At 44.5% G+C, this 12,388-nt stretch overlaps 1 protein-coding gene across 17 annotated transcripts in view; it reads right to left on the reverse strand.

Moving 5' to 3' along the window:
• MAP6 (microtubule associated protein 6) overlaps positions 1-12,388 on the reverse strand; it is a 68,539-nt gene that overhangs the window by 40,645 nt on the left and 15,506 nt on the right. For 2 of the 17 annotated variants that reach the window (XM_072794688.1, XM_072794680.1), the window contains exons 1-3: positions 3,918-4,033; positions 3,727-3,776; positions 2,373-2,512 (exon numbers count right to left, since the gene is read on the reverse strand). The exons of 3 other annotated variants lie outside the window; for them this stretch is intronic. Coding sequence is in view for 9 of the 14 variants with exons in the window: in XM_072794677.1 (XP_072650778.1) it covers positions 3,918-4,029; positions 5,810-5,834 (137 nt within the window). In the remaining 5 variants the exon portion in view is untranslated. Of the gene's footprint in view, positions 1-2,372; positions 2,513-3,726; positions 3,777-3,917; positions 4,034-4,513; positions 4,655-4,728; positions 4,782-5,809; positions 5,950-6,567; positions 6,717-8,820; positions 8,946-12,388 lie in introns of those variants that run through there. 12 more of the 17 variants (XM_072794677.1, XM_072794676.1, XM_072794679.1 and 9 more) reach the window with 12 other exon arrangements.

Here is a 12,388-nt window from a genome sequence, read left to right on the forward strand (position 1 = left end):
CAGATCCAGCCTCTGTCATTGCTTTCTTTGGAGCACAGACATCAACATGAGATCAGTAAAATTCAGTGGAAGGGGAACATGCTCATATCCTCAGGTGCTTTGATATATTTAGAGGGAGCCACGAAGGAATCTCAAGGTCAGATCTAAAAGGAGATCAATGAAAAGTGATCATTCCTGCTGTCGCAGGAGATAGGCGTTAGGTATCTGGTTGCGCTACTCAGCTGGCATAGTAGAATTCCATCTCACAGATACCACAAGCAAAGGCATTTCTCGTATACTTTGCTGCAATGGACACCAAAGTACGTGGGTGAGCAAATCTCTCGCAATGGTGAAATTACCTATGTGGGCACCATGACATTTCTTACTTCAGGTCCACTAGTTAGATTAACAGTCCAAAATCATGAGACAGTCTCCATTGATTCTTTTTATACCTATTTCCTACTAGGGCTCTGGGGTTCAAATGATTAGTTCTGTCACCCTGGGAGCAAGTTACTTTACCTCACTGAGCTAATTCTCACAACAACCCCATTCTACCTCCAGAAAAATGAGGTATAGGAGGTGCCTTACCCACGGTCACCTGGCTTGTGAGTGGTAGACCTGAACCCAGGTAGGCTTTCTCTGTGTTCTCATCCATTCCAACTCTGGGGACTTGTCCAAAGACACCAAGTTAGGTGGGCAAGATCTCTCATTCACATGTTCTTCTGGGTCTTTCCTTGTCCAAGCATCTGTGATTATAAACTGCTAGAGGTAGGATTCAATGTGTAATAGCCTGTAGTTCTTGTGCAAATGTGTATAAAGAAATGCCTCTCAAAAACAGTCACAAGTGAAACAAGCTCATAAATTTTATAAGATCCCCTGATTCTTGGATGTAAGTCAACATATCTATCCCTCTTCTTCCTTCCTATTTACAGAATAAATAAATATCCTCCTGTTACCATTATTTCTGTTTCTTGTGACTTTATAGTCTGCTGTTTTCTGTCTACTACTCATAGGAGATATAAAGACCTTAGGGGTGTACCTAAAAAATTTTCAGAGAAAAAGTAGGGCTCCTCTGAGCTAGGAAAGAGTGGGAAGAGAGTGGGAAGAACCTAGAGCCAACCAAAAGAGTTGAGACTGGGGCAATGTCATGGAAGTGAGAGTCTCCAGTCCATTGCTTCAGCCAGCCAGCCAACCAACAATCCCTAGGGCCTAGAATTTTAGAGCTGGTAGACATTTCAGAAATAATGTAATCCAGTATGTTAATTTTATAGACTGGAAGATAAAGTGGAGAGAGGGCAAATAACTCCATTATATCACCTAGCAAATTAGTGCCAGAGCTGGAACCAGCACTCTCAGGCCTCTCATTTCCTAGTCCCATTTTTATTTTGTTTTGTTTTGTTTTGCAGCAGGATAGTCTGATTATTTTTAAGCTGCTAATATATACTGTCATTAAAAACAACAATAGATAATATCTGCACAAAATCTGGTAGGTTGGAATATACCTTTACATAAGCATTTCATTTGAGTTACCATTTACATGGCATTAGAAATTATTCCATTGTGTTCTTCCGGTTTCTTGATGCATGCTCATAAATCCCAATCCCATGGGATGCATGAAGGCAAACGATCTTTCCAACAAGTCCATCTGTCTATTTGCTCTTTATGTTAATCCTCATAAAACGTGAAATTAAACTTTCCTGCTTTGGCACGTACTCTGAGCATATTTACGATTTTCCTTCAATAAGTATTTATTGGGGGCTCACTGGATGATGCTCAGTAACTCACTGCTTCATTTATTCAACATATGTTAACCTAGATGTCATCGATAGGGGATTGGGATACAATGGAGGACAGAAAAGACAAAAATCTCTGCTGTCTTGGATAGCAGTGACTTACACTCCAGTGAAGGGGGATGGACAAAAAACCGGTAAGTAGCTCTATAATATGCCAGGTGGCAGGAAGACAGAGAATCATATGTGCTTGTAAGTATTTATATGTGTGCTGTTACTGGGGTCAAGGGCAGCCTCTCTGATGAAACGACTTTTGAGCAGAGAGCTGAAGGGAAGTGAGCCTTGTGGATAGATGGGGAAGGAGTACTCCAAGCAGAATGCTAAGACTGAGTAAGAGGTGTGTGTGTGAAGACAAAGTGGGGAGGAGGAGTGGGAGATACTTATGATCAGGGAAGCAAAGGTGGGTGGGGCAGGGCACCTCAGGGAAGCAAAGGTGGGTGGGGCAGGGCACCGCACATCAGAGTGGAGATTTCATTTCATTTTATGTGAGATGTGGAGCCCCTGGAGGATTTGGGCACTCATCTAGTGCTGAGGGGCATGGTTTGCCTTTGTTTAAGGAGGTTAAGAACAAGGAGGAAGCAGGGAGGCCAGCCAGGGGGCTACCTGAATGATCCAGATGAAGAACGACAGTGGAACGGGCTACAGTAGCTGTGTCCCTGTCACCAGGCCAGGCAGAAGAGACTCAGAATAAAGATACTTGCTGAATGCTCCAACAGTACCATACAGGAAGTATGTACAAAGTGCTAAGGGCAAATAAATGAGAAGATTTATTCTACCGATGGAGAAAGGGCAGGAATGTAGAAGAGGACATGGGTTGAGTCTTGATGATTAAGAATTCACCAAAGATGACATCCATAGCTTTTCATGGCCAAATGGGTGAAAGTGAATTCCACAAAGACCCCAAGGGGTAGTTGTGGTCAGAGTGCTGGAGGGTAGGAAATGTGGGGGTATACAGTGGCCAATGAAGCCAGACGGTGGGTGGCCAGACTCGCTACACTGAGGCACTCTGGACTTACCTCCAGAGTCAGGTCAGGCCAGAGTCAGGCCAGGTTGGCCCAAGCAGGACAAAGGCTCTGCCCCCAAGAGCTTCTGAGCTGATTGCAGTAGAAGGGACTGTGAGGTGCTGGTGCTGGGGACCAATGACCAGGATATTAATCCTTTTGTCAGGACACGTGTCTTCTTGTTTTTATGACCCTCCCCTGCCCCCGTTTCTATCCTCTCCCCTGGTCAGGGTAGTAGTGGGGCATGCAAGGCTGGTGGTCATGGTCATTACTACTGTTCTTTTTTTAATAAATATTTCTAAGATTTTATTTATTTATTCATGAGAGACCCAGAGAGAGAGGCAGAGACACAGGCAGAGGGAGAAGCAGGCCCCCGCGGGAGCCCAATGCGGGACTCGATCCTGGGACTCCAGGACCATGCCCTGGGCCGAAGGCAGACGCCCAACCACTGAGCCACCCAGGCATCCCATCTACTGTTCTTCTTTTCTAGAACTTTCAGAGTTCCTTCACTCACTTAGGAATGGGCTTGCAGACCACGGGGAAATTTGGGCTCTTTAGAGGAACACGGATTGATTAAGAGATATGCTGACACTTTCCAAAATGTTGTGCAGGAAAAGTTCTCTCTTTTCTTTTAATGAGGGTTTAAGGGCTATTAAAACCGCATTTGTCATTTGTAATCTTGTAGCTGTAAAGAGATGCCCTTTTATTATTCTTTCACTGAGCTTGCTCCCATCAAATTACTAATGGGGTAATTACCCACATCATAATTACTGCGTAATTACCAGGGGAGTGGGAAGGAAAATGTGGAGCAAAATAAGCAGCCGTGATTTGGGTTGTTGTGTCAGAGATCTGATAAGAATGATCTCTGTGAAAGTCAGTACAGTGGAAGTTTTTTAGTTCATAAAATGAGAGATACATCACCAGGGTTTTATGAAAGTAATTAGTGAGAAGCATGCCTTTCAGCCCCACCCTGGGGATCCAGCATCTTCTTGGAGGCCGTCTGTGTCTGTGGGGGAAGCAAGGGGACTCTGTAATCAAGCGGAGCCCGCTGAAAGCCCGTCCACACCCTCCTTCCCGTGAAGCCCTGGGCAAGTGCCTGAACATGCCTGAGCCTCACGTTATGAAAGTGAGACGGGGAAAGAGATACCTGTCAGGTCTTCTGTGAGGGCTGAAAACGTCACCCTCAAGGTCCAACAGGCGGTGCTCCCTCAGTGGCACTCCTCTCTGACCACTTGCCACCACCATCAGCTTGTACGCATCTATCTGCCAAAAACCCAATTAGGCGAGGCTGGAGGGCTTAGCAATTATTCAATAATTCTTACCCATATATTTTCCCTTGAAAGTGCCAAAATCACTTTTGGTTAGTCTGTCGGTTCGTATTTTTAGAAATGTGAGGTAAAAATAGAGACCCATGTGGATAAACATGGAATTTGAAATCGCACAGCTGCATCGGAGGCCAAGCTGTGAGCGGAGCCTGCTCGCAGCCTGAGGACTGGTTGCGCGGCTGCGCTCACTCTGAGGCCTGCGGGAACGTCGGTAACCTTAGCCTCCCGCGCAGGCCTCAGACATCTGGAGCGGCGGGAGGCAGGGCTTTGGGTGCTATCTCCTTGTCTGCGCCGCGGACACCTAGCTCAGCAGATGCTCTGTGAGGCAGGCAACCCAAACACCGTTTTTGACTAAGGAGTTGACCTGGATGAGAGACCAAGTGAGTGAAAGCTATAGCTGTAGTAAGTACATAGAAACCTTGGGATGCCCGAGTGGCTCAGTGGTTGCGCGGCTGCCTTTGGCCCAGGGTGTGATCCCGGGATCTGGGATCGAGTCCCACAGCAGGCTCCTTACAGGGAGCCTGCTTCTCTCTCTCTATCATGAATAAACAAATAAAATCTTAAAAAAAAAAAGAAAGAAAGAAACCTCTTTACATGTGTAGAGTACTTTCTCCTCTAGATTCTAGAATGTACCTTGCATTGTGTTCTCTAGGCTGGTCTCCAGATTCAGTGTTCCTAAGAATCACCTAGGGTTGGAGCAAAGGGCCTGTTAAGATGCAGCCTCTGGGCCTCACTTCACAGCCTGATTCTGGGTCCCAGGAAACTGCGTTTTCCATGCACAGTCCGTGGACTGTGCACAGTGAGAGAAACACAGAGGCATTTACTTGCCTAACAACTTTGGGATATAAACAGAATAGACATTATTCAGAGGGTTTAAGTAATTGGCCCAAGGTGGGCAACTTGCCAGTGAGTGGTAGGAGCTTGAACCACCCCCTCTCTACCCTGTCCTGATGAAAAGCCATTTCTTTCATTAAGCCCTTGTCAGGATAAGTATTCTTGAAATAATCTCTTCCTCTTAACACCCAAAGTGTGCTTCTTCTTGTTACTTACAGCCTTCCACCTAACACAATGCTACAATTAAGCACCTGCCTTTCTCTATATTAAGCATTCTTTTTATTCTGGTGTTTTGTATCTGGGGAAGCAGCTCCCCACCCCCACCCCAGGGTTAGCCTTTCATATGCAAACCCAACCCATCCGTAGCCCAGACCCCAAACATTGCCTTTATTGGGCTGTCACATTTGGGCCACTTTTGTCCTGCCCTAATCATCCCAGGGCTAGGCACCAGACAACTATGGACAGCCCCTGCGCCCCAGAGGCCACTGAAATTATTCAAGAAAGCCAATCCTACACTTACTTAGCCTGCTTACCCTGCTGATCCACTTCTTCCTGGGAAGACCACCGAGAAGGCTCTTGCCCACGTTTCCCCTTCCTCCTTCTGCCTCCTGACCAACGCTGGTGCTTCACCATGTGGCCTGGCAAGGCATGGTGTAGGCTGCCCTCTCTCCTTGAGAATAAGCAGTCTTTTCAATGGCACTCATCTCTTGATCTGGTGGTTTACCATGCCCGAATAAAAATAAAGCCTGCATTTTTAAAGCTGTCTCCCCTACTCAACTAGAAGTGACTTGAGGACAAATGCTTTCTCTCTGAACAACCATTAGATTAACTCACTGAAGTGTTCACTGTGGATGTCCAAAAAATATTAGTGGAAAGGCACCTGGGTAGCTCAGTTGGTTAGGCATCTGCCTTCAGCTCAGGTCATCATCTGGTGGTCCTGGGATCAGCTCTTCATCTGATCCTAGCAGGGAGCCTGCTTCTCCCTCTCCCTCTGCCTGCAGCAACCCTTGCTTGTGCTCTCTGTCAAATAAATAAATAAAATCTTTTTTAAAATTAAAAAAAAATTTGTTGAATTTTTAAAAGGCAAGAGGCTTAAACGAAGTCCTCTATCAGTGATTTTGTTCACTTTGGGGGATTAGAATTTTAAGTCAATTTTTAAGCTGCTCCCAAACCTCTGTTGTTTTTCTCAAGCCAAGGGTAAAAGCGAATTGCAGACCCTGTGGAATGTTGGGTTATCACAGGTTCCCTTCAATCATGCAAGAAAAGCATTTACTGACATCGAGAGGAAGAAGAGGCAGTTCCAGCTTTCCAGTCTGCCATGAAAACAGACAGTACGGACTCACAGATAAACACTTAAAAGGACAGAAACATTTAAAAGGGCAGTTTGTGGTTTGCCCACTGGAGCCTTCAGAGCAGGAAATGGAAGAATGGAAATCTTTTTGGACTCCTGGTCCAGTGCTCTCTTCCATCTCACCATCTCTTCCATCAAGTGACCTGCAGGCTCCATCATTCTGTTTTGTTTGCCCATGTATTTCACATCCTATCACACAAAATACTGGCTCATAGACAAAAATTTAAAAGGACAGAAATATTTAAAAGGGTGGAAACCCACTGAATAAAGTAAACTCAACTACTTACAGTGTCTTGAGTGGGCCAACTTTGGAGAATTTCTGAGCAACACTGATTGAAGTGGCAACGTGGTGTCACCAGCAGGTGTGCACATTTCAGCTGCTGAGATTCACTTTTCCCTCAAATGTGACTGGTCACAGGACAATGCAGCACTTGCCCTGGGGGCACAGGCGCTCTTGGGGTGACCCCAATGACAGGCTTCTGGTTGTACCAGTAAATGGAGAAATGAACCAGCTATACATTTCCTACCCCATTATATCACATTCTGGGGTCAACACAGTACTTTACATCCTATTTCTCTTTTCAGAATTATCTAAGCAAAACAACTCCATATTCTTTTCTCCCTGTTGGGAATACTTATTTTTTCTTTATGCACAGGCTTTATTAAAGTGGCTTCAATACCCAAGAAACACTTGATTCAAAAACTAAAACGGCACCGCTAGCTAAGACGGTACAACAGCATCCACTTAGGAATATCCGTTTTGGATCAATTTGTCATTTTGGCCTCAGCCACCAATTTTTAACCAGGCAGATCTGGGATGTGAATGCGGGCAGCATCTCACTCCAGATCCCATGCTTTTTCCTCAAAGTTAAATGCCTGATTCAAAAGAACTTTTTGGAAAGCAGAGTACAGAACTGGAAATGCATGATTTCAACCTTATAAAAATATGAAGAGGAAAAAAGTTGAACTAACACCAAAATGACAGCGTCTGCTTAAGAGGGGTAGGATTTGAGGTGACTGCCATTGTCATTTTTACTTGTCTACTGATTGTACTTTTAAAAAAAATTAAATTTCCTATTAAGGGAGGAAGGAGGGAGGGAAGGAAGAAAAGGGAAGGGAGGGAGAGGGAGGGAGGGAGAGCGGAGGACAGAGAAATACTCTCTTCAGACTGCCTCAAGTGACCCTCCAGGCACAGCTGTGCGAGTCAGTGCCGGCTGCAGGTTCCCTCTGGGCACCAGGCCTGCCGGCTTGCTGTCCGCAGGCCCCACCCTTGCTCTCATAGCTGACCACCTCCCACTCCACTGAATACACACAAGTCTGTCACTTTCGTTCCACTTGATTTCCACTCTCCCCTCTGGCTGGTGGCCATGGAGTCCTCTTGGCAATCTCCATACTGGTTCCCATGGATACCCCCGATTCCCAGACAGGCGGCTGCTCAGAGCAGATGGTCGTTGGCACTGGGCGGGAAGCAGGCTGAGAGGACATCTGAGTTATCCAGCACCCTGCATCCTTCTGCCTACCTTCCCCCAACATACTGTGCATGCACACACACACACACACACACACACACACACAAGTACACACATACACCTTTCCCTAGATCCTGCTTGCTTCTGGCCTTGACAAGGAACTCATGACATTTCAGACATAACAAATACTACAATACCAATTGCTAACACTTGATGAGCACTTACTATCACAGACAATGACCTACAAAGTGTTTTGCATAGGAAGGGGAGGAAATAATTTACCAGGACAGTTTAAAGAGTTCAGTTTTTCTGACCCAATTCAAACACGACTATTTGGGCCAAGTCTTTTTGCGATTAGTGTTGATCCGCATAAGGATGATCTTAGAAACATAACTGAAATTTCAGGATCTGGGACCAACCTTAGAAATTCAGATTCAGAAGGTCTGGGCAGAGCCCAGGAATCTGGGATGGGGCTGAGGAATCTGCTCCATAAAGAAGCACTCCATGTGATTTCAATGCAGGTGGTCTGGGCCACTTGAGAGAAGGCCTGCCCTAGCTCAGAGATTCTCTGACTTTAAAATGCCATGAAGTCTTGTTAAAATGCAGTCTGACTCAGTATGTCCAGGATAGCATCTGAGATTCACTCCCAAGCGAGGCTCATGGTGCGGGTCCACGGACCACACTCTGAATAACAAGAACCTAGATAGTCAGCCTCCCAGAATCAAATTCATATGACACTTAGCTGCCAAAAACCCAATTAGGTAAGCCAAAAGACATAGTGATAATAGTTTGGTTCAGAGAGTGAAGTACACTGACCCCACTTCCTGCCTGTGCACTCCATAAACAGGAGTTTTTCCAACACTTCCACTGGCACAAGAGTCCTTGACACTGTGTCAATAGTGCCCAGATTTCCAGTCACATCCCTGCCATTCCCTGGCGGGAAGTCCATACCCAGGCCTCCTATACTATTCCTGTTTCCTGCACTTGGTTTCATTTCTCACATCTCAAGCCTTTCCACATGCTATTTTGGGTGTCTGGAGTGCACTGCCCTTACCACTTGACCTCCGTTACCTGGCACCAAGCAGCAGATTTCTACTCAACCCTCAGAATCCTGCTCAAACATCAGTCCTTGAGAAGATTTCTGCAGATTTCCGTATCAGTTTCAGATGTCAGTAACATGCTGGAGTCAGTTCACACTGTTTTGAGAAAGCCATATATTAAAATTTTCTGAGCCAGTTTTTAAGCACAGCCATTATAAAAAATTTAATTATGTAAATATAAATTAAACAAGTTATGTCAAAAATAAAGGTAACAGGGCACCTGGGTGGCTCAGTGGTTAAGTGTTTGCCTTTGGCTCAGTTCATGACCCCGGGGTCCTGGGAATGAGTCCCACATCAGGCTCCCCGAGGGGAGCCTGCTTCTCCCTCTGCCTATGTCTCTCTGCCTCTCTCTCTGTGTCTCTTATGTTTTTTTTTTTTTTTAATTTTTATTTATTTATGACAGTCACACAGAGAGAGGGAGAGAGAGGCAGAGACACAGGCAGAGGGAGAAGCAGGCTCCATGCACCGGGAGCCCGACGTGGGATTCGATCCCGGGTCTCCAGGATCGTGCCCCGGGCCAAAGGCAGGCGCCAAACCGCTGCGCCACCCAGGGATCCCTCTGTGTCTCTTATGAATAAATAAATTAAAATCTTTAAAAGAAAAAAATTTAAAAAAATTAAAAAATTAAAAAAATTAAAAAATTAAAAAGAAATAAAGGTAACAAATGCTCAAAATATCACTTTCAAATTATTTTTACCACATGTTACTATTATCTATGCTTTTGAGATGACTTGGGTCTATTGTACCCACTAGATGGGAACACCACATACTGGTGGCTTCTGCACAGCTTTTCCTAACTCCGTGGTAGGAGCGGCATGTGGGCAGCTTGGAATCAGCCACAGTGGGAGTACTGACACCATGAAAGTCAGCAAATGCTGCAAACCAACACTAGGTTGTTTTCTTGGGGGTTTAGACTTTAGAAAGTGATGGAGTACAATGTTAATGATGCCGATTAAACCTAAGAGGGTGTCATATCCGTAACCGGTACATTGTGGCCCACACAAAAAAAATTGAGGAAATATTTTTCCAGTACTTGAAATGATTATCTGATTGAGCAAAGAAGCTCACAACATTCACTAATGAGTGAAGTTGTGACAGGTTTTCAGGCACCCTCACTGCTTCCCTTTCACCTTCTTCTCAATACAAACAAAAAGAGCAGCCAATATTTATGTCAGAATTACATTAATTTGCCAGTAATTTGAGTGACTTCTTTGTTGAATCAAAGAATGGATGGATGGATGATGTCAAAAGCAGCTCCTGTCCTAGGTAGCTTCTGATTCTATAGTTACAGTTTATATTTTCAACGCCCTGGAAAACAAGAATTCTTAACTATAAGAATGACTACATGACTATTAACTTATTTTCTGTTTTTTGAAGTCCCTACAAGGATCCTATGTTGCCCTGAGATTCTCTCCTAGCTTGTTCTGGAAGCGCAGAGCATCAGTACCCAGACCCTTGTCCCCTGGTTTTCCACCAGTGGCCTTGGCAAATAATCCTCCTAGGCTCTGGTTTCCAACAGTGGCCAAATCATTACTATAATAGGGGCAGTATGATGTAGGGAGAAGGAGAGACAAGCTTTAGGTGGCTTCTCCAGGGGTGTAAATTATGCTTTTGGTTATTAGCTGTGTAACATTGGAAAAGGTATCCACCCTCCCTGAGCTTCAGATAACAATACCTACAGAACAGAGCTGGGAAGACTACATAGAATCTACAGAAAGCTGATTCTATTATTTCTACTGGCACAATAGCTACGGCTACCAATAATACCTATGATACTTTTTATTATGTGGTGGGTAATAATCCCAGCAGTTCACAGGATAGTAGACTCTTCATAGGCAACAACGGGGCCAGAATATAGTGGAGTGATGTTTTTAAAGTGCTAAGAGAAAACCAATGTCTACCTAGAATTCTTCCCTCAACTAGCTATTGCTAAAGGATGAGGGCGGGATAAAGATATTCCAGACGAAGGGCATGCTTCCAGAAAGCAAGAGTGAGATTCAGAAAGCAGTGGTGAGCAAAATATTACTGAATATTGAGGCAAATCTAAATAAGCCTTGGACATAAAAATTTTATTACCGATTATTTCTGAATTAGAGGGCTTATAAAGCAAAGATGAGCTAAAAAATTTAAGAGGAAATTTAGGCGGGAATGAGAGCAGTATCAAATGGATGAAACCAAATCCTTGGCCATGAGCTAACTCTTCAAGGTCATCAGGGTCTCCCATCACACTGTGCACTCTCTGCCCTGTGCTCTCTACTGCAACCCTTGAGACAGGGCACTTTGGCATTATGCACTTGGGTGTTTAAGGGGATCTTGAAATGTGGTGCCTTAGTGCCAAGAAGGGCTCCAGAGGGGACTAGGCCAACCCATTAGTGACAGGCCAGGGGATGAACCCAGAAGGAGGGGCTCAAGCCGGTCACACAGGAGGCGGGGCAGGCGTCAAGGCTCACCTTCACCCCCTCAGGGCTCAGCTCCAACACCACTTCCTCAGAGAACAGCTCTCATTCTTGGGCTAGGTTAGGTCAGTCAGCTCCCATTAAACACTCTCCTAGCACTTTGTACTTTCCCTGCCTAAAGTTCATCACAATTGTATTCAATAATTGGAATGCATGCTTAACACCATATCTATCATTATCTATCATTATACTGCTCACTCCATGATGAACTGTATCTATCTCGCTCATAGCCATAATCCAACTTAGTTCGGAGCCTGTCCCCTGAGTGATTAATCTGTCTGAACTCATGTGCAGGCAGATCCCATGCTTATTTTTGAGTATTAATATTTAAAATTTCGACAGCAAGGACCTAATGATTTATAAAACATGTACACATCCATGTAACCTACAATATGTACAATAGTGCCTCATTTTCTTGGGAGGAAATTCAGGCTCAGAGACTTGAAATTATTCAAGTCTTTACCAGGGTTACATAAGCACTAAATAGAAAGGCTGGGATTTGACCTGATGTCTTTTTGATGCTAGGTCTTTTGGTTGATGCACTGCTCCGTGGCTATCAGATCAGTGGCTGAGATTACTAATTTCCCTTATGTTCTTCACTTTTTCTTCAGTACTCTTGTCTCTTCTATCAGCCCTAGCCCTGAAGACCTTGCTAGTTAAAAGCATCCATGTTTCTGTCACTGCATCATCTGGTCCTGCCTCCTCCTCCCTTTTCCATCATCATCATCATCATCATCATTATCATCATCATCATCTTCATCTTCATCATATCCTTCTCCCTACTATTGAAGTAGGAACAGTCAACAGAGTAAATCAGGACATGCCAAACTGTGAACCTCACAGTCATCTCCCCAGAGCTTAGCCAAGTGTCTCATTCATAGGAAGTACTCAACAAATATGAATTGAATTGAATTGATGGAATTCATTTATTGACAGAGTAATACTCTCTACCCAAATTTGTCTATTTAGATAGAGATTAAGGTAGCATTTATAAAGTATCGCCTTCTGACAAATGTAGTTTGGGTTGGGACTATTATGATGTATTAAAAGGCTCCCAGAGAATGGTGTGAAAAGATTAGATTC

Source organism: Canis lupus, chromosome 23, assembly GCF_048164855.1.
Source record: "Canis lupus baileyi chromosome 23, mCanLup2.hap1, whole genome shotgun sequence".
Classification (NCBI taxonomy): domain Eukaryota; kingdom Metazoa; phylum Chordata; class Mammalia; order Carnivora; family Canidae; genus Canis; species Canis lupus.